This window comes from Lepeophtheirus salmonis, chromosome 8 (genome assembly GCF_016086655.4).
Source record: "Lepeophtheirus salmonis chromosome 8, UVic_Lsal_1.4, whole genome shotgun sequence".
In the NCBI taxonomy this organism is placed as follows: domain Eukaryota; kingdom Metazoa; phylum Arthropoda; class Copepoda; order Siphonostomatoida; family Caligidae; genus Lepeophtheirus; species Lepeophtheirus salmonis.
In genome coordinates, this window is record NC_052138.2 from 29070720 (window position 1) to 29098417 (window position 27698).

Genomic DNA, 27698 nt, shown 5'->3' on the forward strand with positions numbered 1-27698 from the left:
CAAAGTACATCATATACAAACGACTCAATATCATCAAAATCATCATATTTTTTTAATAGGAGTAATAATAATAATAATCCGGGGCGGAGAAGAGGAATTGTTATTATTAAATAGAATAATAGAAATACTTACATACTTAGTTATTTGTAGTACATAGGTTGTGTATGTATCTGATGTTCCCTCGCACTCTTTGAGCGCGTGAGATGTAGAAAAGGGAAGAAGAGAGGGCAGAGGAAGGCAGAGGTAGGGAAATGCGAATAATAATAATAATGAAAATAACAATAAGAATAAGAAGAACGGGAGGGGGAAAGAAGAAGATGATGAATCGTCGTCCCGCCGCCGGTATCAAGAGGATACGACGTCGTACTTGTCGTCGTGACTGGGGGAAAAAAGGAAAAGAAGAAGGTTAACGCGGGAGCTTTTACTTCCTTCATTCGGTTCTAGGGATTGCGTGCCTGCGTGAGTGAAAGGAGAGCGAGGAGTGTGAGTAAAGGGAGAGAGTGCACGGTGAGGAGCAGGGAATGAGAGGGAGCAGGAGCCTGTAGGAGAGTAAAAATAAAGAGAGAAAAAAAGAGTAAGAGTATGTAAGACGAAGACAGAAGAGGTTCAAGAACAGAGAGTAGTAAGCTGCTTTATTATTATTTTTATTGTTATTGTTATTATTATTTAGAAATGAAGAAGAAGAAGAATCCAACAACTACTACTACTACTACTACTCAAAGTTGACCGATTCGTCGTCGTCTGACAGAAATAATAACAATAATAATAATAATAAATATTAAAAAAAAATTAGGAGTCAGTGTGTGTGTCAAATAGCTAGCTGTTAGACTTGGTGACAAAAAAAAATAATTATTTCATCCAATAATCAATTAAAGTGCTGTCTCTCACATTAAAACTCTCTCCACATTCACACCGTGGTTGATGGGTCCTTCCTTCCGTCGTCAGTGAGTTGACCACCATGAAACCGACATTCTAACTAACTCTGGAGGAACATTGGGAACAATCATTCATTATTATTATACTCAAGTGCTGTTGTTATTTTACATGTTTTGTTTTTTTGTTTGTTTGAATGTGGTGTTGTTGAAGTTCAATTTTATTATTCCCGTGATTTGTGATCATCGCCGCCAAAGTCCCTAATCCTTCTCCCCTTGCTCCTTGTTCGAGCAAGATGCACAGAGGACCTCTGAGATTACATCCTCTCTTAATCCTACTAGAAAAGTCCTTCATTCAGAATCAGCATTCAAGAGTGTCGTCCGTCGGAGATCCTTCCTCACCACATTCTCTTATTCGAATCTCAACCTGAGTAGTGAAATTTAGTGGTGTGATTCTATTTCATATTTAATGTGAATTTTTCATAAATGAGAAAAAGTGAGGTCCCTGAGCTGCTCAATCTTTAGATACTTCCTCCATCACCAGTCATTCCCTGCAATAGGAGCTTCACGGATATATATACAATCAAAATTGTTCAAACGCTCACTCTACCCCATCAACTCTTCTTTCCCACTTCTCGCATGTGTAGATATACATAAGGAGTAGTTGGGAACATCAACGACAGCCCCAGCAGCTGTTATTTCTCCCACACGAGATTGAGAGGAGTCGGAGAACTTTCCGTCTCTCCTATTTCTCCAAAACGCCAATAGTATATCATTTATTATTCCAGGAATAGAATCTACATAAATTCAGTCAGAATACACAATTCATCAACATTAATCATCCACTCAGACTTTTATCTCTCTTTTTTATAAACACACATTTTGAGATTTAGACTCCTAAATCTCAAAGTACCTTTATCACAACTTATTCCTTCAAGAACCAACAACATTATTCCATCACCAAAAATGGCACAGCCACGGGTAAGTCCTCTCTTATTTTACTGATTATACAACCTTACACTCACAAACGGAAAAATCCATTTATAAATAGTCCAAAGGTTGCCTTTGCACCTTCAAACAAAATTATCAACGCTTAATTTCCCACTTTTTAAATTCTATTTAGGATATCAGTCGCGTTTCCACTTACAAATAGAATTCTGAATGTTTAATTCTTCAAATTTCAAATCCTTTAAGATTTGAAAAAAAAGAAAATCCACGATAATTTGTCTCAAATTTATAAATCCATTAAAAAAGTCCGTTCTTTCATTATTAAAAAACACAAAAACAAATGCAAAATTTGCCACATTTATAAATGGTCTGAAAGTTTCAATCCCGGCTCCCTTCTGAAAAATAAAATCCATCCACAATTTGCCACATTTTAAATTGTAGTAAAGATTTCAATCCTTTGTACCGTAATAAAGGAAATATTTTTAAATAAAAAAAATAGAAAATATCAATTCCATATTCGCCACTTTTTAAATTGTATTAGGGTTCTGTTTGTACCCAACAACAGAAATCTTCTAAATTTGGCAGATTTTAAATTCAATTAAAGATTTCAGTCTTTTGAAAAGAAAATCCATATAACATTTCCCGCATTTTAAATTGTAATTAAAGGTCGCCTTTGCAATTAAAACCTAAATCTCTGGATTTCTTTTTACATTTACAAATGACTTGATTTATTATTGTACAAAACGCCGGTTTTTTATACAGAATAATTTACTGTACGCTATCAAATGAATAGCTTTTTAAAATGACATGGATTCATATTAGTCTGTAGATCGATCAAATAGACCATTCAAAAGAGTAAAAAAATCTCGAAATCAAATGTTTGGAATTTTTTATTTTTTATTCTGTTGTTTTATTTCTTTCAAATTATTGTTTTATGAATCATCTTCACTTGTTAATACTCTCACCCCTCCTCATTTATTCGACTCATCAAAAAGCCATTATGTTTTTTATTATTTTTATCGTTAATATTCCTTCAATCCTATCCTCCTCAAATGTCCGTCAAACGTTCATCATTCAAGAAGTAAATATATATCAAATCAAAACTTTTTGAGGTCGCTTATAAGAATACGTTCTCATGATCCGTATTGCATCTCGGCTTAATAAAGCAATTTTTAGTCTTTTTTATTTTATTTAATACTGCGACTAAAAATAATAATAAAAAAACAAAAAAAAAAAAAACGTTCTTCTTATACATCGAATTTATCGCTCCGTTTACGACCATCATATTTCTTCATTAAGAGAGTTTTTCTATTGCCTCCTTGCGCGCGCGCGCGCAAAATAACACACAAAAAAATAGATAAAGAAATTTTGAAGGCACTTTGTACACATAATAATAGACTTAATAAGGGATAATTAATATTGACCTTGTAAGAAATTATGTGCTCACATTCCTTTGGATGCATCCCCTCCTCTCTTGTTGTTTGTTCAAAGTCCATTCGATGAACGAATAGAGCATTATGCACAATATTAGATACTACTTACGTCTACCCAAATTTATTGGTCATAAATTTTTAGAGCCATTTTATGTGTATAATAGGAAGGGGGGGAAAGTTCTGAAGGAAGAAATTCTCAAGTGATTTTGTCATTTTAAAAAAAGAAGAAGTTGATAAAGTTTTTTTTATTAGTTTTTTTTTTTACATACATATATGGTTTTCAAATGAGCAAAAAATGAGGATTTTTTTTTTTTTTTTTTTTTTTTTTTTGTTGTTATTGAACACTTTTCTCCTTATTTTTATCCCTTAATCCTATAACCATCTCATCTTCTTCCAATTCATAGTACGAAGGTTCCGGCTGGCCAGAGATTCCTCCCAGCTCCATGTATGGAGATCCACACACCCGTACCGCTCTAGATCAATTAAGTGCACATCATTCAGCGGCAGCAGCTGCGGCAGCTGCATCTCAAATGAACCATGTGATGCATAACCCCTATGCAGCCGCATCCAACAATCATTCTGGTGGAGGCGGCGGCGGAGGGGGACCTGGCAATCATGTCATGGGAGGCCAAGTCCCTGATGTCCACAAAAGGGACAAAGATGCCATCTATGGGTAAGTTTTGACGTTTATGAAAGAACTTCCTAAATTAGAAACATTATTTATTTGGGTCTTTCTTTTAGCCATCCGTTATTTCCGTTATTGGCTCTCATTTTTGAGAAATGTGAATTAGCAACTTGTACACCGCGGGATCCAACTGTGACGGGTGGAGATGTCTGCTCATCAGAATCATTCAATGAGGACATCGCAGTATTTTCTAAACAGGTAAGTTCAAGGTCTTCTTCTTCTATTATGACACAATGATAGACAGAACCTCATATTTTTTTAAATGTACACTCAAACCTATATTAAGCCCTATGAAATCTGAATAAGCGATCCCTCAATGTATGAGGCCTCGTACACCAGGCTTTCTATTTTGTAACAATTCTAAATTAAAAAACTAGTTATGACCAATGTACAAACAAAACTGTATTAAGCGGTCAGTCAAGAGGAACGGAGAAAGTGACTCCTTAAACCAAGTTTCTTATTTTGTAACAATTTGAAAACTAGATATGACTGCTAAAAACGGTGAATCGCTTACAATAGGTGACCGTTAGACAAGGTTTGACTATATCTTGTGGCATAGATATAATTTATGTTCAACGAATTGTTTTATTTATTGTTATCATATCTCAAAAGCCCTTAAGATTGGGAAGCAGTGTTTTATGGGGAAGGAGATATGGTTACAAAACCATGATCTGCATAACGCATACATCAATATGTGTTTTCAAAGCAGCTGTTGAGGGGGGAGAGAAGAGGTCATTTACATAGTTGAATATTTTCCTTTTGTCTTTACTTAGTCACTCACTCATTCCCTAAGCTCTTTCGCGTTTTTTGCTCTTTGACTCAAAATCTCAACACTCAGTCAGTCACTCATATATTGTATTTATGTAGTCCACCCCCCTTATTTTTGCTTTTTTGTGTGTGTGTGTGTGTTTTTCTTCATCAACTCTTAGTTAGTCAGTCAGTCTTTGTGTACAATATTATTATATTCATAGCTTTTTCACATACTATGTATATATATACATATATTTTTTCAAGACTGTGGTTAAATAGTATTTCCCGTATTTTTATTTAACTCTAATGTATTTCAAATACAGAAAAAAAAAAAAAAAAACTTCTGCTCATAAGAAGAAGAAGCACACAATATTATTTTCTACTGTGTTTTTTTTTTCCAAGACAGCATCCAGATGCTCTTTCTATTTCCCCTCTCCTATTCAAAGAGTCACTTTTCTGTATATGAAAGTGTACCTACTCATAGTCATAGACTAGCTATTAATATCCCCTAAATAGTTGTGGGAGGAAGAGTAGGATTCAGGCAACATTTAAAATTTTAAAAAAATCAAGCTAAAAAGTCATTGAGAGGCTTGAGAGGGGGTCATGTCAAATAATGGATAATATGTATGATTAAGAAATTAATCCTTGCTCATAATTATATGTAATGTAGAAGTTGCAACTCCATAGATGAATTGCAGGACTTGTGATGAGAGGATCATGCAATAATTCAAAAATCCATGGAGTGTCTACAATTTTGTACTTTTTATCAAACAAAAATTAGTCATTGATATGTATTCTGTGGACCAGGGGTTCGTCAGATACTCTAAGGGATGAGGAGACTAAACGGTTGAAACAAAAGCAATCAATTATGGTCACTCATTCACACACCCTCGGCCACACAATGACTATGAGTATGGGACTTTTGTAGAGTGGGAGTAGAGTGCAAATTTAATATTTCTCCATTAAATTTCCCAATCTCTAACAATGAAGAGAGTCAAAAGATGCTCATAGATACCCAATTAGTAGTGATAGATCGGTCCTAGGACTGATTGCCTGATCAGTCCTCTTTCTCCCTCCCCTTTTCCGTCTTTTTTTATGTATTGGTCCGATCAATTTTTACTATTCAACGGTGCTGTGGAACGACACTTCGTTCCATTAGGCATATGTTAATAGCTTTCTTTATAGTTATTATTCGCTAAAAGCTGGGATTGAATTATATATAAAAGAAGAAAATAAATAATAATCCGTAGACATTCTACTTTAAAGTTCAGCTATCTGGTCTCATAGCTAGTGATGGATCGGTCTAAATAAAAAGACTGCAAAAAAAAAAGACTCACCTCTTTACAGAAAAAAAGAGAGCTTAAGTTAAAAAATGTGTGAGTAGAAGGTATTATTATACTTTCTGGATATCATTTGTTATTATCTTAGTTCATATATTAATCAATCCTAAAGAAAATAAAAAAATAGGACCGTAGGACTGAAATACCGATGTATATATGCTAAAAAAGATCGAACTGATAAAAAAAAGACTTCGGACCGATCCAACACTCCTTACATTCTGTAACTGTGTCATTTCAGCTGTTGTAATTACCATAAAAGACCAAGGAAGGGTTCGAGGACTGACAGTCTTTTTAGACGGATCCAACACTAGATATTAGTCAAAATACCTCCATATACAGGGAAAATTATGCATAGCATTGATATATTTTTGGCACTATAAGTAAGATATGAAGCATTGCAGCTTGTACAATCTGCTTATACGAGTGATTATTTGTACATACCCATAGTGTATGTACACATAATCACTCTGGATATGTAATCGATTTTGACGAGCAAAACATGGAGTAAAAAACAATTCAAAACAAAAACTAGGAATAGAAATCGTCAAGGGATTTTGAAGGAATATTAACAAATATACACAATACTACTACTACATAGGACTACAAAGAGAGTGAATGAGCTGCTAGTGAGTGAGTGAGTGAGAATCAGAAGCAGATGGGTAGTAGTAGCATGCCGTATATATGAGAGATGAATAAATACATAAGTTTAACGACATTGATAAGCGTCATTCCGTGATGAATGCATTTTCTTTCGTAGTTTTCATATTCATTGTGCAATCATATTATGATATGAACGAACAATTTTGTTCATTTGCTCTCCTTGTTGTTATTCCTATTCGCAGTCTCATTAATACAATGATCATCATCATCATCAGGTGTGTGTATCTATGATGGGAGATATGAGAAAAAAAGTTCCCCCTTTCCTCCTCATTAAATCCGCTATTACCATAATTTACATACTATTAATATCAAATTCTACATTATTTTTTTCTCTTTGCAGATTCGAGCAGAAAAACCTTATTACATGGCAGACCCTGAAGTAGATAGTCTAGTAAGTATTCTTTGTAATTATTTATATATCATATCCCTATTATGGTTCTAGGGAGACGTGTTGAGATTCGGTCTCAAAACAAGACTAAATTGGCCTAATTGTGTAATACAGAACATATCAGAGCACAAGTTCGGTATGAAATCAATCTGTGTTAATTATTATTCTAAGATTGTACGAATTCGGTATGAAACTGCTTCGGTAGAAGATAAAAAATCGGTCTACATACAAAAAACTGTGTTTAGATCGGTCAAAAAGAAAATGATTTTTTTTTTTCAAATATATATTTTCCGTCTTCAATTTTGGTCCACTTTTTAACTTTGCTTTCTAGTAAGACTCTTTTAGTCCAACACTTTAATTTTCGTATCTACAAAATCCATTTCAATCCACAGTTTCAGAGCACAGTCTTGACCAAAAACATAAATAATAATATATAGAAAATATCACTTAGAACGAAATCCAACGAAAATAATGGGTTTAAACCGAATCTCAACACTAATCTATATCCACAATTTATGTATGTGATGTATCGGACAAACGCAAAATCAACATCATCTCTTGATGTAGCGGGAATTAGTTACTTTTTTAATGAAATAAACTAATTCTCAACAATTAGTAGTCCATATTTGCATCCGCGATATTCCATACTTGTATTAATTATATATGTCTATTAATATTATACTTTTTTTTATAATATAGATGGTACAGGCCATTCAAGTTCTTCGATTTCACTTATTGGAATTGGAAAAGGTTCGTGTTTTTCTTCTCCTTATTATTATTATTATTGGCTCTTATTATTCAGCTAACATTTATGTATTTATTTGGATCGATAGTCTTAGTACATTCGTCGAGTGTGTATGTATATATATGGTATTTTTTTTTTTTCTCATTCAAAATCTGTCAAAAACATTCCAATTTTTTCCCTTCTTTTTATTTTTAGTGTGTGTTACTAACGTTAGGAGCAGTAGTCATAATACATAAATATATATATATATATATACAAACACAGCAGAAAGAAAGAAGGGGTCATGTCATATCCAGACATTCCTGCAACTGCCATCCCCCCTCGTATTTTTTCTTCTTCTTCCTCCAATATTATTATTATCCATCCATTTGAAATACAACTAGAGAAAAAGATGCTGAAAATGATTTCCCTCTAATCATAACCATTATCAACCAACCATCTCATTAAACACTATAATTTCTATTTATAGGTTCACGAGCTTTGCGATAATTTTTGTCATCGTTATATCAGTTGTTTAAAAGGGAAAATGCCGATTGACCTAGTAATAGACGAACGAGAGAGTGGTCCCAAAACGGAAGGGGGCCTAGGGGATAGTAATAATAACGCCAATAGGAGTACAGCAGACTCTACGTCACATACGGATGGAGCCTCAACGCCTGATGTGGTAAGGAAGAAATACATAGAGAACATAAAAAAAAAAAAATCATCATCGTCATATTCCCTCAGAGTCACTCATAATAGCTACACCACATCTGCTGTTCTGATGCTCATCTCTCACTTTCATCCATATTCAGGTGTTGTTGTTGTTCTTCTTATTTTCTGTGTCGTTTATACATATATTAATGTGTATGAACTCCTGGGAGCAACAGCTGTGTAAGAAGGATTAACTTCATCTCTGAAGAGAGGTCAAGAATGAAATGGAGATGAGGGGATGACGGCTGAGAGAGAGAGAGAGGGGATTGACTACTATGATTTTGAAACAACTTAATCTAATGAATGAGGTCTTAATATATTTCTTTCTTTTTCTTGCAGGGACCTGTCGGCTATAACGGGTTAGCCAATATAAAGATGGAAGACGGCCTAGTCTCAATTCCAAATATGAAGGTAAGACCCTAGTACATCCTAATATATGTGAGATTTTGGGCACATCTGATGATCAGAGGGGTATTTTAGTATGTACTACAATGGCTTATTGTATTTGGTATAATGGATTAAATAGTGGGGGGTGGGGGATTCATATATAATAATTGAATGGATTCAGGGGGAAGGGGGCTTTTCCAAATGTACAGTCGTTGCAAAAGAGATGCTTGCTTGCTTCACTGCTTTGTGCAGTAAGCTGCTGCTGCTCTTTTCACATTCTTTTCGTTCTTTATTCTATATTTCCAATCCCTCAGTCCTTGCTCATTCTTTGGGGTCCCCCAAAGAATGAGAAAGAAGAACCTTCTTCTTAAATCTCTGCCTATTGTAAATTATATTATTATTGAATATGGGTCAAGGAAGGAGCGAATAAGCAAGAAGAATGAGATTGTTAGGAAGAAGATGTGTATGTACATAATACATATGTATACAGGAGGGGGGTTTGAAGCCTGGGAACAAATTTCCATTTAATCTCCTTAATTCTTTTTTTTTTTTTTTCCTTTGCGTTTCTTCTTCTTTTCTTCATAACTAAGACTGGTTGATGTAGTACAGGGTACATCAACGATATGTAGATGTGAAATGTTAGCTTGTTAGAGAAGAAAATGATAAAAAAAAAATATAAAAAAATCTTGGTTACTACTCATCTTATGAGGCTTGAAGAGAAAGAAAACGCAACAAATTCCATTGATTCAGAATGGGGGAAGAAAGGAATTCAAGGAAATATACATCTAACAAGTATCATAGAGCAACAACCACCCTGGGTACATGGTACTATATAATATATAATGAGGTTAATAATAGTCTCTAAGAGTAACAAGAATAATAATAACTATATAAAAGTGTAATTGTAACACTCTTGTGTAATTGCTTCTTGCCTGCCTCATTCCTTTGAATTTCATCAAACCCTCTAATTTACGTCTTCTGCTTTTTAAAGAGATTGTTGTCACGTGGATATAATACCCTACATAAATAGTATCATTATCTATCTTGCACACAGTCTGGTGGAGTGAGGTCTATTATTATTACATTACTCAAAATGTACTCTATATGTACTTTAAATGATGGAGAAGCCCTTCTATATTATTATTATTATAACTTCTCTCTCATTGCTTAGGGATGTCATGTCTCTTAGCTCACTGATTCATCCATCCATTTTCCCTGCTCCATTTCCTTCTATTTCTAGCACCTTGTGAGGTCTTCTTACCCTTTCTTTTTTGTTTGTGGTGAAAGAGGAAGTGAGTCTGCTGTTATTATTTGCATAATTTCCCACTTAAAAAGTAAGGGGGGCTCTTCATGCAAATGACTCCCTTCTTGGGAGCAACAGGTTCCTCTCCTTTTTTTGTAAAAATAATAATATCTCCTAATACTAGCTTAATGAATCCCATTTATGGATGCCCCCTACTAGGCCCATCCCTTATGTTCAGACTACTTGGCTGTTGTTGTTGTTGATGATGATGATCTTCTTGGCCCTCTTTGATTTTTCATAAACATTTTTTTTTTTTTTTTTTTTTTTTGTTCAAAGGCTCTTCTTGTTGCTATGTTTTTTTGGGGGGGTTTAAAATATGTTTTATTTTTTTATATTCAGGTATAATGAGAAAAATAACAACGCTCAAAATTATTGACAACCTGACCTGGGGCCATTGAAGCCACATTCCGAGCCAGACCCCCGCTGTTTTTTTTCTTTCTTCTATTGAACAAAAAAAAAAAAGTATTTTTTTTGTAACGGATTTTTTTTTTATGTGTCGTTCATATTCTTTTTTTTTGTTCAAAATCAAAGAATAATTTGTAAAAAAAAAAGATTTTATTATGTTTTTGTGTAGTGTTATTATTGTGAAGGAATATGTCGAAAAAGGATCTTTATGGGGAATGATGTTGTTCGTGTATAGTGTGTATATGCTATCAGATCATCTCTGAAAAGAAGATGAGCCTTTGGGGGTGTCGGAAGAACGAGATAGGGAGAGAGAGCACCAGGGGGATTCGGTTACCAATTAGTGAATGAGTAGAAGATGTTTGTAACTTGAGAGGTCCATTATTGATTTGCATTCTATGTTTGTAAAACTTAGATAGAGGGATGGATGATAGTTTATTTATACATCAATTAGCCCTCAAAGGTGGTGTAAGTTCCTCTTTTTGTTTATTCATGAGCAGCTCTCTTGGGTAGAAAGGGGATAGTTGGTAATATATATCTGTAATAATGATAATATTACTTATCTAGTAAATAATAGTTGAACGAAATTACTTTTTAATTGAGATATATCTTTTATAATATATTACTGCCATTAGAGAAGTAATGATTAGTAGAATGCCTTAATCCGATCAAAAGATGATTTATAAAAAATCCAAGCAACATATATGTAGGAAGTCAAAGTTCAATTGATTTGTCTTAAAGTTTGACACAAAATTGAGAATTATACAGGATTATATGGATGAAAGAGGATGTCGGGGCAAGTCTCTTACATCAAATAAAGACTTTAAACTATTCTTAAAATTCTGGGGTATCTCCACTCACCCCACAAATTTGAATAATTGATCGATAATCCACTCAAATATGTCCATGAAATAAACAACTAAATTGAGATTTTCTCCTTTTCGTGATTCTTGTTACAAATTGGTTTGATGTTGAGGTAGTAGGGAATTAGTTTTTGAAGGGTAGGGGACTGAATATATAAGTGAGGCTAATCATTTTTCAATTAATCACCGATTGGATTATTGCATACTATGGAAAATAGTCATCTAATTGAAATTACTTTTCTGCAAAGTACTAACTTGTAATAAATAACCAAGCCGTATGACCCAACACTCTTCATGAGACGAGTATGACATGGTGTGGGAGAAAGATTGGTGTAGAGGGCAAGAGGATTATTTGTCTGATTTCCTCTTTGCTTGTGTGTGTGTGTTTTAAAAAGAGGAAAAAATAGTGTTTTGTTCGAGCCAAAACATAATTATGTATGATAGTGGTATTATTATTTATATATATCAAAATTTTGCGTGTTTCGGAAATAGACAATTACTTCCCACAGACTAGAGATTGTATTTTGATATGCTCTGTGTTTTTGATATACAATATCCATGAGATTGACTTTTTCGTCGTCTTTAAGTCCAATGTTTCCCCCCTCACCTCACCTCACCTCACCTCTCTTGGATTTAATTCGTAGGGATTAAAAGAAGGAAATAGGACTTTTCAAGACAAATATGTATGTGTATATATTAGATTCTTCTTGAAACAATACAAAGAAAAAAGAAAATGAAAAACATACATTTTAACATAATGTTATGTTTTATTCGTAGGTAGGTGGTGGTGTGTGAGGTAAGAGAATTGCCTCCAGATAAGCTCGTGGTACTCCTCTTTGTTAATTCTGGTGATTATAACAACCATTATAATGATTCACCTTCTTTTTCTTCTTCATTGGCATAAGGGATTCACAGGCAAAATGGAAAAATTCCTTCACATAACATATTTTTACCCTCGACAAAATAAAAACACGAAGAAAATGTTTTACAAAAAAAAATAGGAAAAATTAACAATTCTTTTCTTTTGACCTTGTACTTTACTTTTTATCTACCTACTACAAGTAGTACTCTCTGTTATATATATATATGTACAACCATATAAAAAAAGGACCTCCATAAAAGATCTTTTCTTCCCTGATTTTTTCTTTATTATTTGTGTTCATTCTTTTTGTGAAGGGTCTTTTTTGAACCATAAAAATATTCGTATCTCTATGAATTATCTGCATTGTTTCTTCTTCTCGCTCTTCAAGATTCAAAAAGAAGGAAGGGACTAAACAACAGTCATCATCAAGGGCCCCCTTTCTTTTAAAAAAAACTAAAAAATGTCAAAAATGTAATGTGCCCTTTTTTCTGTCTTTATTTTAAAATGTTGTTTCAGTCAGCGTAAACTAATTGTATCTATTTTTTTTCATCATTACTGATGTACTTCCAGAGACCTCCTAGTTCATCCTTATCGGCCTATGGCCTAATGAATGAGGACACCCGATCACCCAGTTCTGGAGGTGGAACACCAGGACTTATGCCACCCGGATCCCTTCTCTCAGGAGACAACATTAGTGAAGCAGGTAAGACAACATCACTTTTCTTTTCTAAATATATAGACAGTCATAACTCATATTGCGAGCGTTTTGATAGGTACTCAATTGTACTGAGTAGATTATATATCCTCATTCTTCCCTTGCTTTGTAAGGTGCCTTATATGCCTCATAGTGCTCGTAATCCGGGATATGACTGTATTTATTTCTCTGCAACCCTTGCAATTTTGTACGAGTATCCATTTGGGAGTATATTAGCGTCTTAATTAATTATTATTATTAATAAGACTTTTGTGTTAATATTATATCATTGCATTGTGATCTACGTAATATCCCCATACCTTTATTACAAATTAAATAACACTTGCCCTGAACACTTTATAATAACACTCTTCAAATTATTTATTCATTCATTAAGATGTAAAAATGTGCGGATTTTTAAGCATGTAAGGAATCAATAGTATAATTAATTTGTACATGTTTTTGCATTATATGTATAACTTGCATAATTAGACGCTCATTTTTACATCTCTAGGTAAAAAATTATATCCATGAGGCATAAACAAACTAAAGAATATATATTTTATTCGTATGTTGTCAACCCCCCCACAACAACCCCTTTGACATTCACCAATATAAAAAGAAATTAGATATTCTTATCCGTTATCCATTCAACCAACTCTACCTTGATAAGTAATAGATTCAATTCCAGAATCATAATAGTATAGCAATTCCTTGGATTCTTTCTATATTTCATCCACAGTTTATTCCTCGCTCCGGAGTCCAACTCCAGTCCGAGGCACTCAAACTAATTATTTTGTCAATGGCATGTTATAATTAATAGCAAACAAATCCTATTGTGTATGCAACAATATCGGACCTTTTTTTATGATGAAAGTTATTAGAAATGGAAGAGTAATGAGGCTGGAACAAGGAGATGAACTATTGATGAAGACTATTATTGTCTTCTTTTCAACTCATTTTCTTTTGGTTAGAACTCGTACGCATTCAAATGGATCTTTTAATCATTATTAAGAGATATACATATATGTATACACGATACTTTTACAATATCTAACATGAGTGTTGTAATATCATAATGTTAATCATTTCATAGATATATATAATACTACTACAATGTAACTACATACATAGGAAAGAAAAGAAGAAAATTGAAGAAAGAAGGAGAGAAAAAAGTCTCCCTATTTTTTAAACACATTCCATATCTTGACAAAGACGAATGATGATGGGATTTCCCCCTCTCTGTGTTTCTCCTTCTAATTCTTATTCTTTTTGACTGTTCTTTTCTTTCTATTTTAAAGTACATACATATGTATGTAAAAATCGTTTACCCATATCCTATTACAACATTTTACTCAATTCCCTCTCCGTAGAATGTTCTACACCCATTATATATGTCTTCTTCATTCTTGATGATGGTGATTATAATAGTAATTCAGACCTTGACCCTGGACGGAAAGAAGAGGAGGAGAAAGAAGACCCCTCACCCAAAAAATCATATCAACTATATTTTAGGGCTGTGTACATATATTCAAATTTGAATAATCAAAACTAGACTTTTCTGACACAAAGAAAAGGACAATTTCCTGAAAATGACTATAAATCGTTCGATTTATATATATTAATGGTAGTACCCGGTAGTATTACAGTTAATAAGTGTTGACAAACAGACCAACTTTGCTTCAAAAATATAGAAGATAATTCCCTTAAAAATTCGTTACTCACACAATACTTAGACGTTCTCTCCTCAAAAATAAACTAATATTCAATTACAACAGCTTGAGAAAAAAAAAAATAATATGATATGATGAGCCGGGAAGACCTTTAGCTCTTTGCGAATGTCACACTCTTTTATATATATATATACAAAGTACTTCCTTCAAAAATAAAAATAAAATTATAAAGTACTTCCTTTTTTATTTATTTTTATATAAAGTACTACCTTCTTTTTTTATTTTTAAAACTTGAGTTAACCTAACCGCCTGCAAGATTTACTTCATTTTATCCCATTCTCTCTTTTTATTGTTATACTCTATTGGTATGTGATATATATCAGGGAGCACTGGATACCATTCACCTTGTGACTGTGTTTCATACATAAACTTTGCTTTATTAATATAATTGTCTGGAAAACTCTACCTTACTTGAGTATTCAATCGTAAATTGAGGCATTCAAGTAATTGGTATCATTTGTCTACTATATAACATCACTCAAAAGCATAGGTTATCGATTAAAAAGTCCGAGAAATCCCGGACTGTTATCACCGAGACGGTTAATGAAGATATTGCCCCGTCCCAATATTTTTTTCAGTAGTAGTAGAGTTATTAAAGTGCGAATAGTCCTTCAAATCAGGCCTCTTCCTCCAATGGCTAACCGTGAATATGTGACTGAAAGTCCCTTACAATTATATATGTATCAGAGTCCTTACTTTTTCACTAAAGAAATGTATCCGACGTCTATGAACGGTGAGTTAGGCCAGGCCTAACAACATTTGTGGAAAATGGGTTTTTAATATTGTCCAAACTCATAAAAAAACTCGAGTATTTCAACTCGAATCCAGCACTAATTACTAATGAACTCCGTGAGCATTTCCTTCCTTCCTTTCCTTCTCTCTTTCTTTTGGTGTTGGGGCCAGTATGAGTGAGTGAGTCAGTTAGTTCACTACTCTATATGTACATATCTCTCTAATAATACATAATTATTATTATATGAAAAAAATTGACATATGTTTCTTCTCCTTATATAGATATGATATGAAGAGGGTTTCTGAGCGTCTTCCAGCAATTATACATGCAAATATGTTGTATCATGACGTCTCTTCTTCCCTTTTAGTTTTACTTAATTTTTACACTATCATATTATGTTTGCACACACACACACACCTGGGAGAGTGTGGTTATAGTTCTGGTGTGGTAGATACTCTCTCTACCTGGTCGTCTATATAAATATGCATTACCTTTTCATATTCTCCTCGTGAAATTACATAATGTAGATGTAGAATTGTTGGTGATTTGATACTCTGTACTGTTTGACTCTCTGTTTGTCTTTACAATCATAATATATCTTATTTTTATATTTAATTATTAACATGTACAATCAGTGTTTTAATGATCTACAGCATACTTCTTACACCAACACCATCATCAACACCACCACCACCACCAATGACGACTACATCACCACAACACCTATATATATATATATATATACATAACAGAATCTCTGTTGGCTGTACAATGTACATCAATGTTTATATTAACTATAACACACTCTTAAAATAAATAAATGAAGCCACAAACAGACGTTTATTATGTTATGTGTTCATCATAGCTTCTTCTTCTTCTTAGCACTCTCGACAACTTCTTCTTCCTCGTTTTGTTGTTATTATTACTAAATAAAACGATCGTCTATCACAATATATCATTAAGTGTTAAAATACATTTAAAATAGACACTCTATCACAATTCCGTGACTAGTTGTATGACCTGGAATGATGGAGAGGACGGGGGTCATGACAAAAAGTGCACTTGATGATTTCTAAGTGTAAAGCCTTGTTCAGGCCCCACGACTTTTCGAGAATTCATCATAGTTAAGAGGATTTTATATTTAATCAAATATGGTTTTGGATCGGTCTTGTAAAAGCAATAATCGTATTATTCCCATGATCGATCCGTATTTTAGTACACACATCATTTCAGCTGTTCCATTAATAGTTCGGATCAACCCTCCTCATTCATAACATGGACATATATTTATATATAAGGTCTTGCATTATGAACTAGCTATCATCATTCAATATGTTATAGCTTGGACCAAAGAACAACCGACTCATCTGTTCCAAGACAGATTGGACTGATTAGAAATGAGTCTCGAAAACGTTATGATCCGCACCTATACCCTGGATGGAGGAGGACTTAGTTACATTGTCACTTTTCATTTTCTTTTATTTGACATACGGGTGGGTAGGTCATATAGTTTTGTCGACTCGAGTCATTGCATTCACTTTTGTAAGTGCTGAGGAAAGATACCTATGTCGGTCATATATATGAGTTATGTGTATTAATAGTGAGTGAGTCCCTTGGGAGAGAGATAGACTCACAAAGAAGAAGAAGAAGTAAGGAGAGTGGGGGGGTTGATCTTGGAATGTGACCCTATGGACTACTAACATCATCATTATCGTTACGACTACTTCTACTACTAACATCATCTTGATTCCCTTGTTTCGCCATAATGATAGTAATGGTTTATTAATTATTTATTTGAGGAGTAGTCTTGGGGAAAATGAACAGTTTTTTTTTTTTTGTATGTAGGTTCTTTGAGGCAAAAGCTTATATATATATAGCGTATAGTATAAAGAGACTTTGCTAGACACTCCTTCCCTAACTTTAATATATATGTGTGTGTATATAAAGAAGATGAATAGAGGGAAAAAGGCTTTCACAATTGTTATTATTTTCCTCTCCTGTACTTTTTATTTTTATTTTTGAAAAGGAGAGGGTAAAATAAGATTGATTGGTTGCTTGCTTGCTTCTTCTTCTTCTTCTTACTTGCCTCTGCCTCTGCTTATCTACTATACTCCTCCAAAGAAGAAGAAGAAGAACAATAATAGTACAACTTTTTATTATTGTTATAAGAAGAAAACCTTTTTTCTTTTTTTACTGCCTTTCTTTCTGATAGAGGGGGAGAGGGAACGACGACTTTCAGTTTTGTTCTTTATTCTTCTACCACCAGAGTTATTGATTCCACTACGTTTGTATATCTAAGTATGACTCTACTTTCTCCGCCATTTACCTCAGGTTCTCTGCCTCTCATCCAATGAGGAGAAGGAAGAAGCCTTTTCCCCCCTTTAGACGGTCTTTTTCTCTGTTTCCCTCTTTCTCAAGCCTTTTGGTCGGAGACGTGGTAGGGGTTTATATGTATATTACAACCATATCCCAGGAGAGAGAGAAAGAGAGAAACGGAGGGGGAAGAACTTGATTGACAGCTGACAAGAGGAGAGAGAAAGGAAGAGCGAGAAGAGACCCAATTTAAGCATTGGTCGTAACTCTCTCTCTCCCCCCCTCTAAATCATCATCATCATCATACTGATGAATATTATTATTTCGTCTTTACTTCCTTCAATTTTCATCATTTTGACGTATACCATAGATCATTATGAGGGGGGAATCTCCGGGTACCCCCTCCACATTTCAAAAGCAGATAGATTTTGACTTTAATTTGGCTACTCCTTGTAGGTAAATAATGTGTGATGATGGTATATAATGCTCGTTCTTGATGTCACAGAAAAACACATTGATTTAGTAGTGAGCTTCTCATATCTCTCTGGTATCCCCAAACAATGTAATTTGTATCATTGCTTCATATGATCATAAAAATGACTAATGATCGTCTTGCACCCCATCCTCTAAGAGTCTCTTTAAAAGTGCAATTCTTGATGGTTGACAACAAATAATGACTGACTAATTCTCGGCCCACATCTTGTTGTTTGCAACTAAAATGAGAGATGAACACAAAATTTCTAGAATGGGTTATTTCCAACCTTTTTGCGTCTCCCTCTCGTCATACCAAACAGTCATTTGTATGCCAGTAAGAATTAATTATAAAATGACTTATGGACTTGGAGATGTGAAAAAAGTTTAAATTCCGGCGAGCGTATTTATATGTAACCTACAAGATATTTTGAACATTCAAACATACTCGCCAAACATTTGATTTACGCTCGCGAGGATTTCCACAATTTTCTCATCTCTATTAATGATCTCCTGTCCTCCAAGTTGTATTTTGAAAGTGCAGTCCCTTATCTTTGTCTATGACTGCCTATGTTGTATATAACTATTTTATGACATTAACAATCTTTTGAAGATTGTTTTTTCTACTGTGGGTTATAGAGATTTATATATATGAATTTCAATTCCTATTCTGTGACTTTGATTAACTGACAGACGAACTGACTGACTGACAGATCCGAGTATCTACACTTCTATCTTAACCCCTATAAATAAATACATTTGTACACAATATTATTCGAATTGAAAGATCTCCTCAAGATGAAAAAGAATGAATAAATTCACTATTAAATTGGGGGTGGGGGTGATCATCAGTTACTACAGAGTGAGGAGAATAATAAGGAAGGATGGATGGATGATGAATAGCCGTTCTTGATGAGCATGATGAAATGAAAATGTATATATATTAAAAATAACTACACAATGAATATATTCCCGCCGTTCCTTTTCCTCTATTCTCTCTTTTTCCCTGCGCGCAAAGCGAGAAATTTATTTCTTAGCGGGAATATAACATAAAATGATAAGAAAAACAACAACAATAATAAAAAGCTGCGGTAACTGTCAGACGTTTCGCTTTTCAAATTCATGACACCCTGTCTTGTTTTTTTTCCTCTTTTTTTTTTCTTTTTTGATGAGATGTCAACTTATTATTTTGAAATAAAAAAAAAAAAGAATTTTTTTTTCTTCTTCTGCTTTTTGTTATTATTATTATTGTTGGGATTATTTGAGAGGAGAGGGGGGAAGAAGTTGCGTGAGATATATTATATGAATCCTTTTTTTTTTGGTCTATGATTTTTTTTTTTTTTTACATTATATAAAGAATTTGGTTCTTGTTCAATGTTCATATCATATTAGCTATTTGTAGTATGTAGTCAGGAGAAGAAGAAGAGGGGTACTCTTCCCTTCTTCTGTTTCTCCTTCCCCCCTTGCTTCTCCTCCTCCGGAACACATCGTAAAAATAAGAAATGGATCTCATTAATCACTGTCTCCCTCTCCCCAAATTTTATTTATAGTTTTTTTCCCTTCGTTTCTATCTCTATACAAAAAATGAAGAGAGAGAAAGGGAAACCCTTTTATTTATATATATATAAATGTATTTATTTATTTTAAAAAAATAGTCAAACAATTTGACTATTTTTAATTCCTTTTTCCATTCATGTATATTTGAAGGGATACTTTCATGGATTTGTACCTAGTGTTTGATGAGGAAGTTGTACAAGTTACAACTCATTTTTGTGATTGTTGACCATTTATAAATGGACCATATTTTTACTATTTTGTTGGAAATGACTCATTGATAAATAAAGGTTCTGTGGCAAGTTATATTACTTATAAATACATGGCCAATGTTAATTCATTAAACTGCAAGGATAGCATTCATTAAATCTTAGTAATCGAATAAGGCTGTGTGTGACGTGTACAAATTGTACAATTTCCAATGCAAAAATAGGTCTTGTGATGAGAGGACCATGCAGTAAATTGAATCTTCATTAAATTGTCCATATATTTATATACATGTAATAAAGGACTTTAATTTTTATACAAACTACTCATTGACATGTTTTCTATGGTTCAAGGATCACTAGCTCAATCACGGACTTATAAGTATATAGTTTGATCAATCAAAATGCAATGATATATCAATATCAATATGTACTTCTAATTAAAATAACGGATGTGTCATGAAAACCATACTAATAGAGCAAAGTTTGTCTGTTGGTTTGATTGTCTGCAAGGACTCATTTTTAGAAGGAGCCTGTGTAGATATAGCTCAGCGCCTAATAAAATAATTAGTATAAAAGAAAAGAAAGTGCATATACATATTTAGGATTGTAAATCCTAAGCATTTTTAGCGTCTGAGTTTTGTCGTTGTTGGCAGTCTGAATGTTATATCATATTTTCTTAAGCTGATATTATTATTGAGGACATAAGATCCAAGCAATGTGCATACACTGGAGATACTTTAAGGAATGTATCTGCTCTATTATTAAAGCAAAGTTTGTCCATTAGTCGACGTCTAATAACGAATAGTGCGTTACTACTACCGTTAGTATATTAATAAAGCTTAATGTCACATAGAAATTGATACTTGTAGAAGAATCTGCTGATATATACAAGTTACAAATTGTACATAAAATCGCTACTTCTACAGAATATATATATACATATAAGTACGACTCTTGCGGAAAGATATATGGTGTGTGTGGTCCCTCCGGGATTATTCACCTGGAGTAGGTACTAGGAGCAGCAGTTACAAAGGCCCCCTGCATGCCCTTTTAAAATCTCACTCCTCAAACCTTCTTCTTCTTCTTCTTCCCTCCGCCTTCTCTTTATCTATTTTTCAAATCAACTTTTATAATGAGTTTTCTGTACATTTAAGTATATACATATAGAATAATACATTGCCTCGCTCTTCCAATCCAAGAGAGAGAGGGGGGCAACAGCAGGGGGTAGGTGTCAGAACCGCAAGGTTTCATATTCTCCCTTACTTATACCTATTATGTATTGATAATGATGAATTGATATCTTGTACTAACTTTGTTTTTTCTTTAACCCCCATTCTCTGTATAGGTGATGCAAGTAACGCTTCTGTTGGAAGTGGTGATGGAACTGACGGATGTGATGATGACGATCCCTCTAGTAAAAAGAACTCCAAAAAGAGAGGCATATTTCCCAAAGTCGCTACCAATATCCTTCGAGCATGGCTCTTTCAACATTTAACGGTAAGCTTTCACGCAATCTCTCATTCTATCCATGAATTACTTGGGAGGATCTTTTTACGACTTGTTAAAGTGGCTAATTAAAGTGTGTATACTATCTGCTGAGGCTATAAATGTGTGATGTAGAGCCGGGAGGGAAGGAAGGAAGGAAGGGTTATGACCCTTTAAAGTAAAAGTGAAAGAGTATCACACCGTGTTCCAAAATTATATTGTACATACATAATATAAGAACATGATTATTGATCATTGATAATATATTATTAATTAGTATTAACGTAAAGTGGGGAAGAAGTGATCGGTTTTTTGTTGATTTTTTTTTCTATTCATATATATATATATGAATGATATTGGGTTATGTATTTTTGCAAAAGGAATGATTAAATTTCAAGGAGCATCATTTTTATTAATATTTAAACCTTTGGGCTTTTCTTGGTCGTATTTCATCTTACTTATTTATTTTTTCTCCTAGCAAACACAAAACCATGTATGTTTGTATCTTTATAGAATTACTTCTTCTTCTTCTTCTTACGACTACTCCTGCTTTATCCCTAGAGTTTTCTAGACGCTCATAAATTTTCTTGAAATATACGACGTCGCTGGGATTATCTTATTTTTCCCGGGGTAGCTATATATACAGAGTTATGATTGTGACTACTACTAGAAGTAACATACACAACCAAAAGGAAAAATATCATCTCTGTTTTGTACATATATATATTAGTGTTGAGACTCGATTCGGACCGAATTTTTCCTATTTGGTTTAAAAAAATGTTGAATCGGTTAAAAAAAACAAAAACTATAAAGACTACAGTCCATTCAATCCGTTTCTAATAAGATTTGTCAGTCCTAGGACCGATCTTATATGCAGATCAAATGACGTAGCGACTACCTATGTCATTTTAGTTGTTGAAGATTCCACATAACTTTTTTCAGAGAGACGAAATACCTCGGATTTAATGTGGAAGTAATCATACAAAAGTCAACTTTTGAAAATTAATGAAAAATAGTTTAAAGGAAAATAAATTTTTTATTTGTTTATTTAAAAAAAAAAAAACGTTTAAGCAAAAGGTATTATTATACGTTTTACTTATCATTAATTAGGTTTTTTTGAAATTTAATTTCGGCAATCCTAGCTAGGAGTGAAGAAAATAAAAAGATAGCTAGGGCCATTGGACACATGGACCAACTAATCGGTCCTTTGTAACGTTGAACGGTAAAAAAAGATAGGACCATTAAAAAAAGACTGATTCGAAAATCCGTCCTAGGACCGATCAAACACTAGTTTTAAGTGATATATCGGTCCCAAAGCGATGACAGGCCGTAAACCCAGCTTTTCCCCTCTCAAAATGTAAATGGATTTTTTTCGGTCTGAATCTATGAAGCGATTTTCTTCCCTGATGTAGGAATTCTATTTATCTAACACCTTCAACTTGATAGGACGTGATTGTTCGGAGGCTGACAACTGACACTCATAATATTATCAACAACTCATCCATAGAATCGGTTTAAATAAGAGTGATTTATTCTTTGGGACCTATATAAATATTATTTGTATTTGAGACCGAAACCCAATCCAACACTAATATATATATATATATATATGAAAAAGTGAACCTCTTCCAATTTTCTTCTTCCTTCCCTCATCTTGTACATATTTTCAACTTATTTTTATTTTATTTAAACTAAAGATTTCTTCTTCCCCGAAATTCTTTTCACGTTTTCACTCATATTTTTCACCCTCAGATGGAAATTCATTTTCTGTTTTAAATGATTTTTCCTCTTCTTCTTCTTCTTCTTCCCATTGTTGTTTTTCTCTACAAAGTTTAAATTTCTAAGGTCAAGGTTCTCTATCTTTTTATAAGTACAAATGAAATGTAAATCCATCTCTTAAGGGGCCTCCCACGGAGAATGATGTGTCTACATATTATATTTTATATGCTTTGTATGTTCATATCTCATTTATTTCTTATTATTTTACAGCATCCATATCCATCAGAAGATCAGAAGAAACAGCTTGCCCAAGATACAGGTCTTACCATTCTTCAAGTCAATAACTGGTAAGTACTCAATTCACGTCATAGTCTATATAATATCTAATACCACGGAAACTTCTCCTGTCAGGATCATTAGGGGTTTCCTTAACAAAATTAGTATTCATGTTTCAATACTTTTTTGACTAAAAATAGTTGGCAAAAATTAAATATGATATGCACTTTCTTGAGTAGAAGTTTGATGACTCTAATTCCTTCTAATACAAAAATCTATTTCCATACTTTTTCGACTGAAAATATACAGCCAAAATGTATGTATTTAAGGAGAAATCAAGTGTACTGACAGGAACACATTTTAATTGCTCAAAAATGGCAAATATACGTGTTATTGCATATATTATGTCGTCGTAGAAGTCTAATATTTATTGCTAATACTTAAAAACACATAAATTCAGACCCTTGAAATGAATTTCTCAGATCCAATTTATTCTAAATGTTGGAAAACATCATTAATCATAATGAATTAATGGAGTTTCTTCCATGCTTCATTTTGTAAAGTAAATATTTGTCTCATGACAATTTAGCTCTCACCCCGTGAAATTTTGTTTGTTTAAAGGAGTACAATTTGTACAACCCGGATTCTGGAGTAAATAAAAGGTCCTTTTTATTCTTGTTTTGTACATTTTAATAAAGAACAATTGAATTTATCCCTCTTTTAGTTTAAAAATGTACCATCTGAATCAAATTCCAAAGAAACTGAGGGATCTCTTTGTCTCTCAAGCGTTATGTAGCTTTAATAAGCATGCTTCACATTTCTCTCTACCAAGTGTCCATTCTAGTAGGCCCTGTATTCTAGAATGCTAATATTGGAAAAGTAGATAAAACCCTTTGTTTCATTATTAAATGTAATTTGATACTTTTTGGCAAATCCTTTATTTACTAATTATAATATACATTTGAAAGAGGGGTTTAGTTATTTTACCAAGGTTCTAAACAATTTAGAAATGTACAGATAGAAAATTGGAGACTGGGGAAGCCATTATTCTAATTAAGTCTTTGATAGACCAATATTTCAATGAGGTGGTTTTAAATAGCAATGTGGTAGTAAATAAATTGTTTGTTGTTATAATGTGTAAGGACTCCAGTGCCGAGCAACACTAATTCAAGTAATCTCATAATAGTTTGTATATAGCAAAAGCAATGCTATTAGGAAAATATAGAGGAGTAATCAGAATTATAAAGAAAAAGAGAGAAAATGGGAAAAAATATATAATGGTTTTTATAATAAGAAAAAAGAAAAAAATAAGATTTCCCCCCCCCCCTCTCCTGCATTTACACTCTAGACTTTATCGTGGTGATTTATTATACTCGGGGAAATTTTTTTCTCCCAAAAAAAAGGGCGACGTTTTTCCTTCTTTCTTTTCTTATCCCCCTCTTCTGAAAATGTCTTATTCTTTTCTTTTTAGCGGAATAGTTTTAAATTTATTTATGTATTTATTTTCCATCTATGTATGTATATATGTGATGTGTATTTAACAGAGAGGGGGTGAGCCATAAATAGATCTATATATAGATACAACCTTACATATACAAAGGGCCCTTTCTATTCCATGTTTCTAATTTGAATGGATTTCAGGTTTATAAACGCAAGAAGAAGGATCGTTCAGCCCATGATAGATCAATCCAATCGAGCTGGCCCAAGTGGCTATCCAAGTCCGGATCCAACAGGGATGGGCTACATGATGGATGGTCAACACGCGGCAGCTGCAGCCATGATGCAAGCACGGCCACCTGGAGATGCAGGCTACGAATATCCTCATCCAGCTTATTCGCAGTACTATGGTCATCTATAGGACTAGGTATGTCGTTCATCTTTGATAACATGTTTATACTTAGGGTGACCAACGTTCTCGAGGAGATTCATCATGAAATCCCGGGTTTTATGATTGAAAAATCCATGGTATTTACATAAAAAAGCGCAATTCAAAAATTACTATATTCAAAAAACGAAGTCGTAAATATATTTACACAAAAATATGACTCAATATTGTAATTAATTCTTGATTCTATGCATTTCAATTATATTAAACCCTTATGCCATGTGTCCTTATTTTTGGAAATTAAGAATTGATCACCCTAATAAATATATCTGTATATACAGTCAAACCTGCTTTCGAACCAAAGAACATATATTTTATATAACTAGTAGAGCAATTCAAGTAGTTTAGATGAATTGGTAGCCTTTCATTTGCTGTGTGTTAAACAGCTGTAAATGTCAGGATCAAAATCTAATCATAAATAGTAAATATCTACTTATATGTATAGAATATCTTCTTCTCGACCTTCATTCAGCAGAAGCGTTTTTTTTAATGTTTTTTTTTTTAGTTTTTATATATTTTCTTTGGGTCTAACAGTTGTAACAGTCTCACGGCACACAGCAGCTATACTCAGTTTTCAAATTTATAATTGTTACAAAAAAAGTAGCCAGGTTTAACTGTTCCCTTTCTTCATTTTCTCTGGCCTGACATCTTAATGCAGGTTTGATTATATATATATATATGTGTACAACTATTCGATTCTTTGACGAACATATTAATGAGTATGCTCCAATTTCCCTTCTAGGTCAAAGGAATAGCAAAGGAATAATTATATTTAAAAAACAAAAAAAAACATGAAACAAATATTTTCTAGAAACAAACACATGTGATGATCTTCTCTAATAAATACATAGTACATACACACAAAGTCTTCTTCAGATGGTGAATATGGTTCTGGTCTTCGACTATTACTGCTACAAACATTCAGTATGGTGGTGGTGGTGGTGGTGGAGGTGGAGGACCTCCTGCCCTTCTCTACGAACGATGGACTTGTGTTGTGGATAAAACAAAACATTATTATATACAAAAAACAAGGGAAAAAAATTAAATAATTTTTTAGAATTTTTTTAAATATGAAAAAAAGAAACACATTTTTTTATTAAAGAAAATAATTTAAAGGAAAAAAAATCAAAGTTGATAGTTTTGTCTCTTTCTGTCTAAATATCACGGAAATTATATTCATCTATATAAAAAAATAATACTATAGCCACATATATATATATATATATCCATCGAATTCCAAAGATGATGATGAAGAAGAAGAATGATACAAAAAAAAAAAAAAAAAAAAAAGACAACAATAACAACAGCAGACAACAAACAAAGAAATAATTTTAACAAAAAATATTTTTTTTTGTAAAATAAACAATGTACACGTCGTCTACTCAAAAAACAATACAAAAATATCTACTACAATAATCTCTCAATACCATTTTATACCCTGTGAACAACAGCACAACGAAAAAGAAGAACAGAAAAACGCCATTAACATCCACCATCTCCTGGGGTCAGTAGTGGTGGCAAGCCTCCGAACGTTCCACAAACTTCCTTCTCCCCTCTTTTTTTTGAAGAAAAGGAGATCAATATATCCAGGACTCAAAGATAGAGACTTTATTTATAATTTTGTAAAAAAATTATCAACTTCTGGAAAATGCCCTTTTTGGAGAGAAGATATCATTTGAAAACAAACCAACCTTCCCACCAACCAACCAACAACCAACCAACCTACTGAGCGTTATCAATCATCTACATAATAATAATATTATTAATTAGTCATGAGTTTGTCTCTGTCTCCGTGTGGTTTCGATCACTTTCTTCCTCCTGCAGAAATATGAACACATTTTTCCGGAGAGACAATCCGGGCCCCGTCGCCACTCCTGCTCTTCCTCCATGGATTGATGGATGATCAAAAAACATTCATGTTTTGATTCAAAAAATAATAATAATAATTACTTAATTAAAAAGTGCCATTTGGTGAACCATTTGAACCATTTTTTTTCTGTGTGTGTGAGTGTGTAGTGTTTTATATCATTATTAATTATTATTATTATTAATATTATTTCTGCAAAACCAAGAAGAAGAAAGAAAAAAGTACATTGTAATTGCGTAAGACAATTTTTTTTCTACTTCACGAACGAAAAGACGCAAAGAGCCTTATATATACATATATAAACGCATGTTTTTTGCAAAAATACTTTTTATAAAGAAGAAGAAGAAGACGATGAATTTCGTCTTCCCCTGCAAAAAAATAGTTTTAATAACAAACTGAGAAGAAGAAGCAGAAGAAAGGAAATGAAG

At 33.2% G+C, this 27698-nt stretch overlaps 1 protein-coding gene across 2 annotated transcripts; it reads left to right on the forward strand.

Annotated features, from left to right (window-relative positions):
* The first annotated feature begins 576 nt into the window (after positions 1-576).
* On the forward strand, positions 577-27321 carry hth (Meis homeobox homothorax). 2 transcript variants are annotated; one of them, XM_071890619.1, is made up of 12 exons: positions 577-1853; positions 3658-3926; positions 3995-4136; positions 7029-7079; positions 7776-7826; positions 8291-8485; positions 8854-8925; positions 12902-13034; positions 21384-21535; positions 23513-23589; positions 25160-25382; positions 26146-27321. In XM_071890619.1, exons 1-11 carry the CDS (start codon positions 1839-1841, stop codon positions 25374-25376), a joined length of 1374 nt encoding a protein of 457 aa, XP_071746720.1. In that variant the 5' UTR covers positions 577-1838; the 3' UTR covers positions 25377-25382; positions 26146-27321. The 2 variants fall into 2 exon arrangements, with proteins under 2 accessions (XP_071746720.1, XP_071746719.1); XM_071890618.1 differs by having other exon boundaries at positions 8854-8924; positions 12889-13034.
* The last annotated feature ends 377 nt before the right edge of the window (positions 27322-27698 follow it).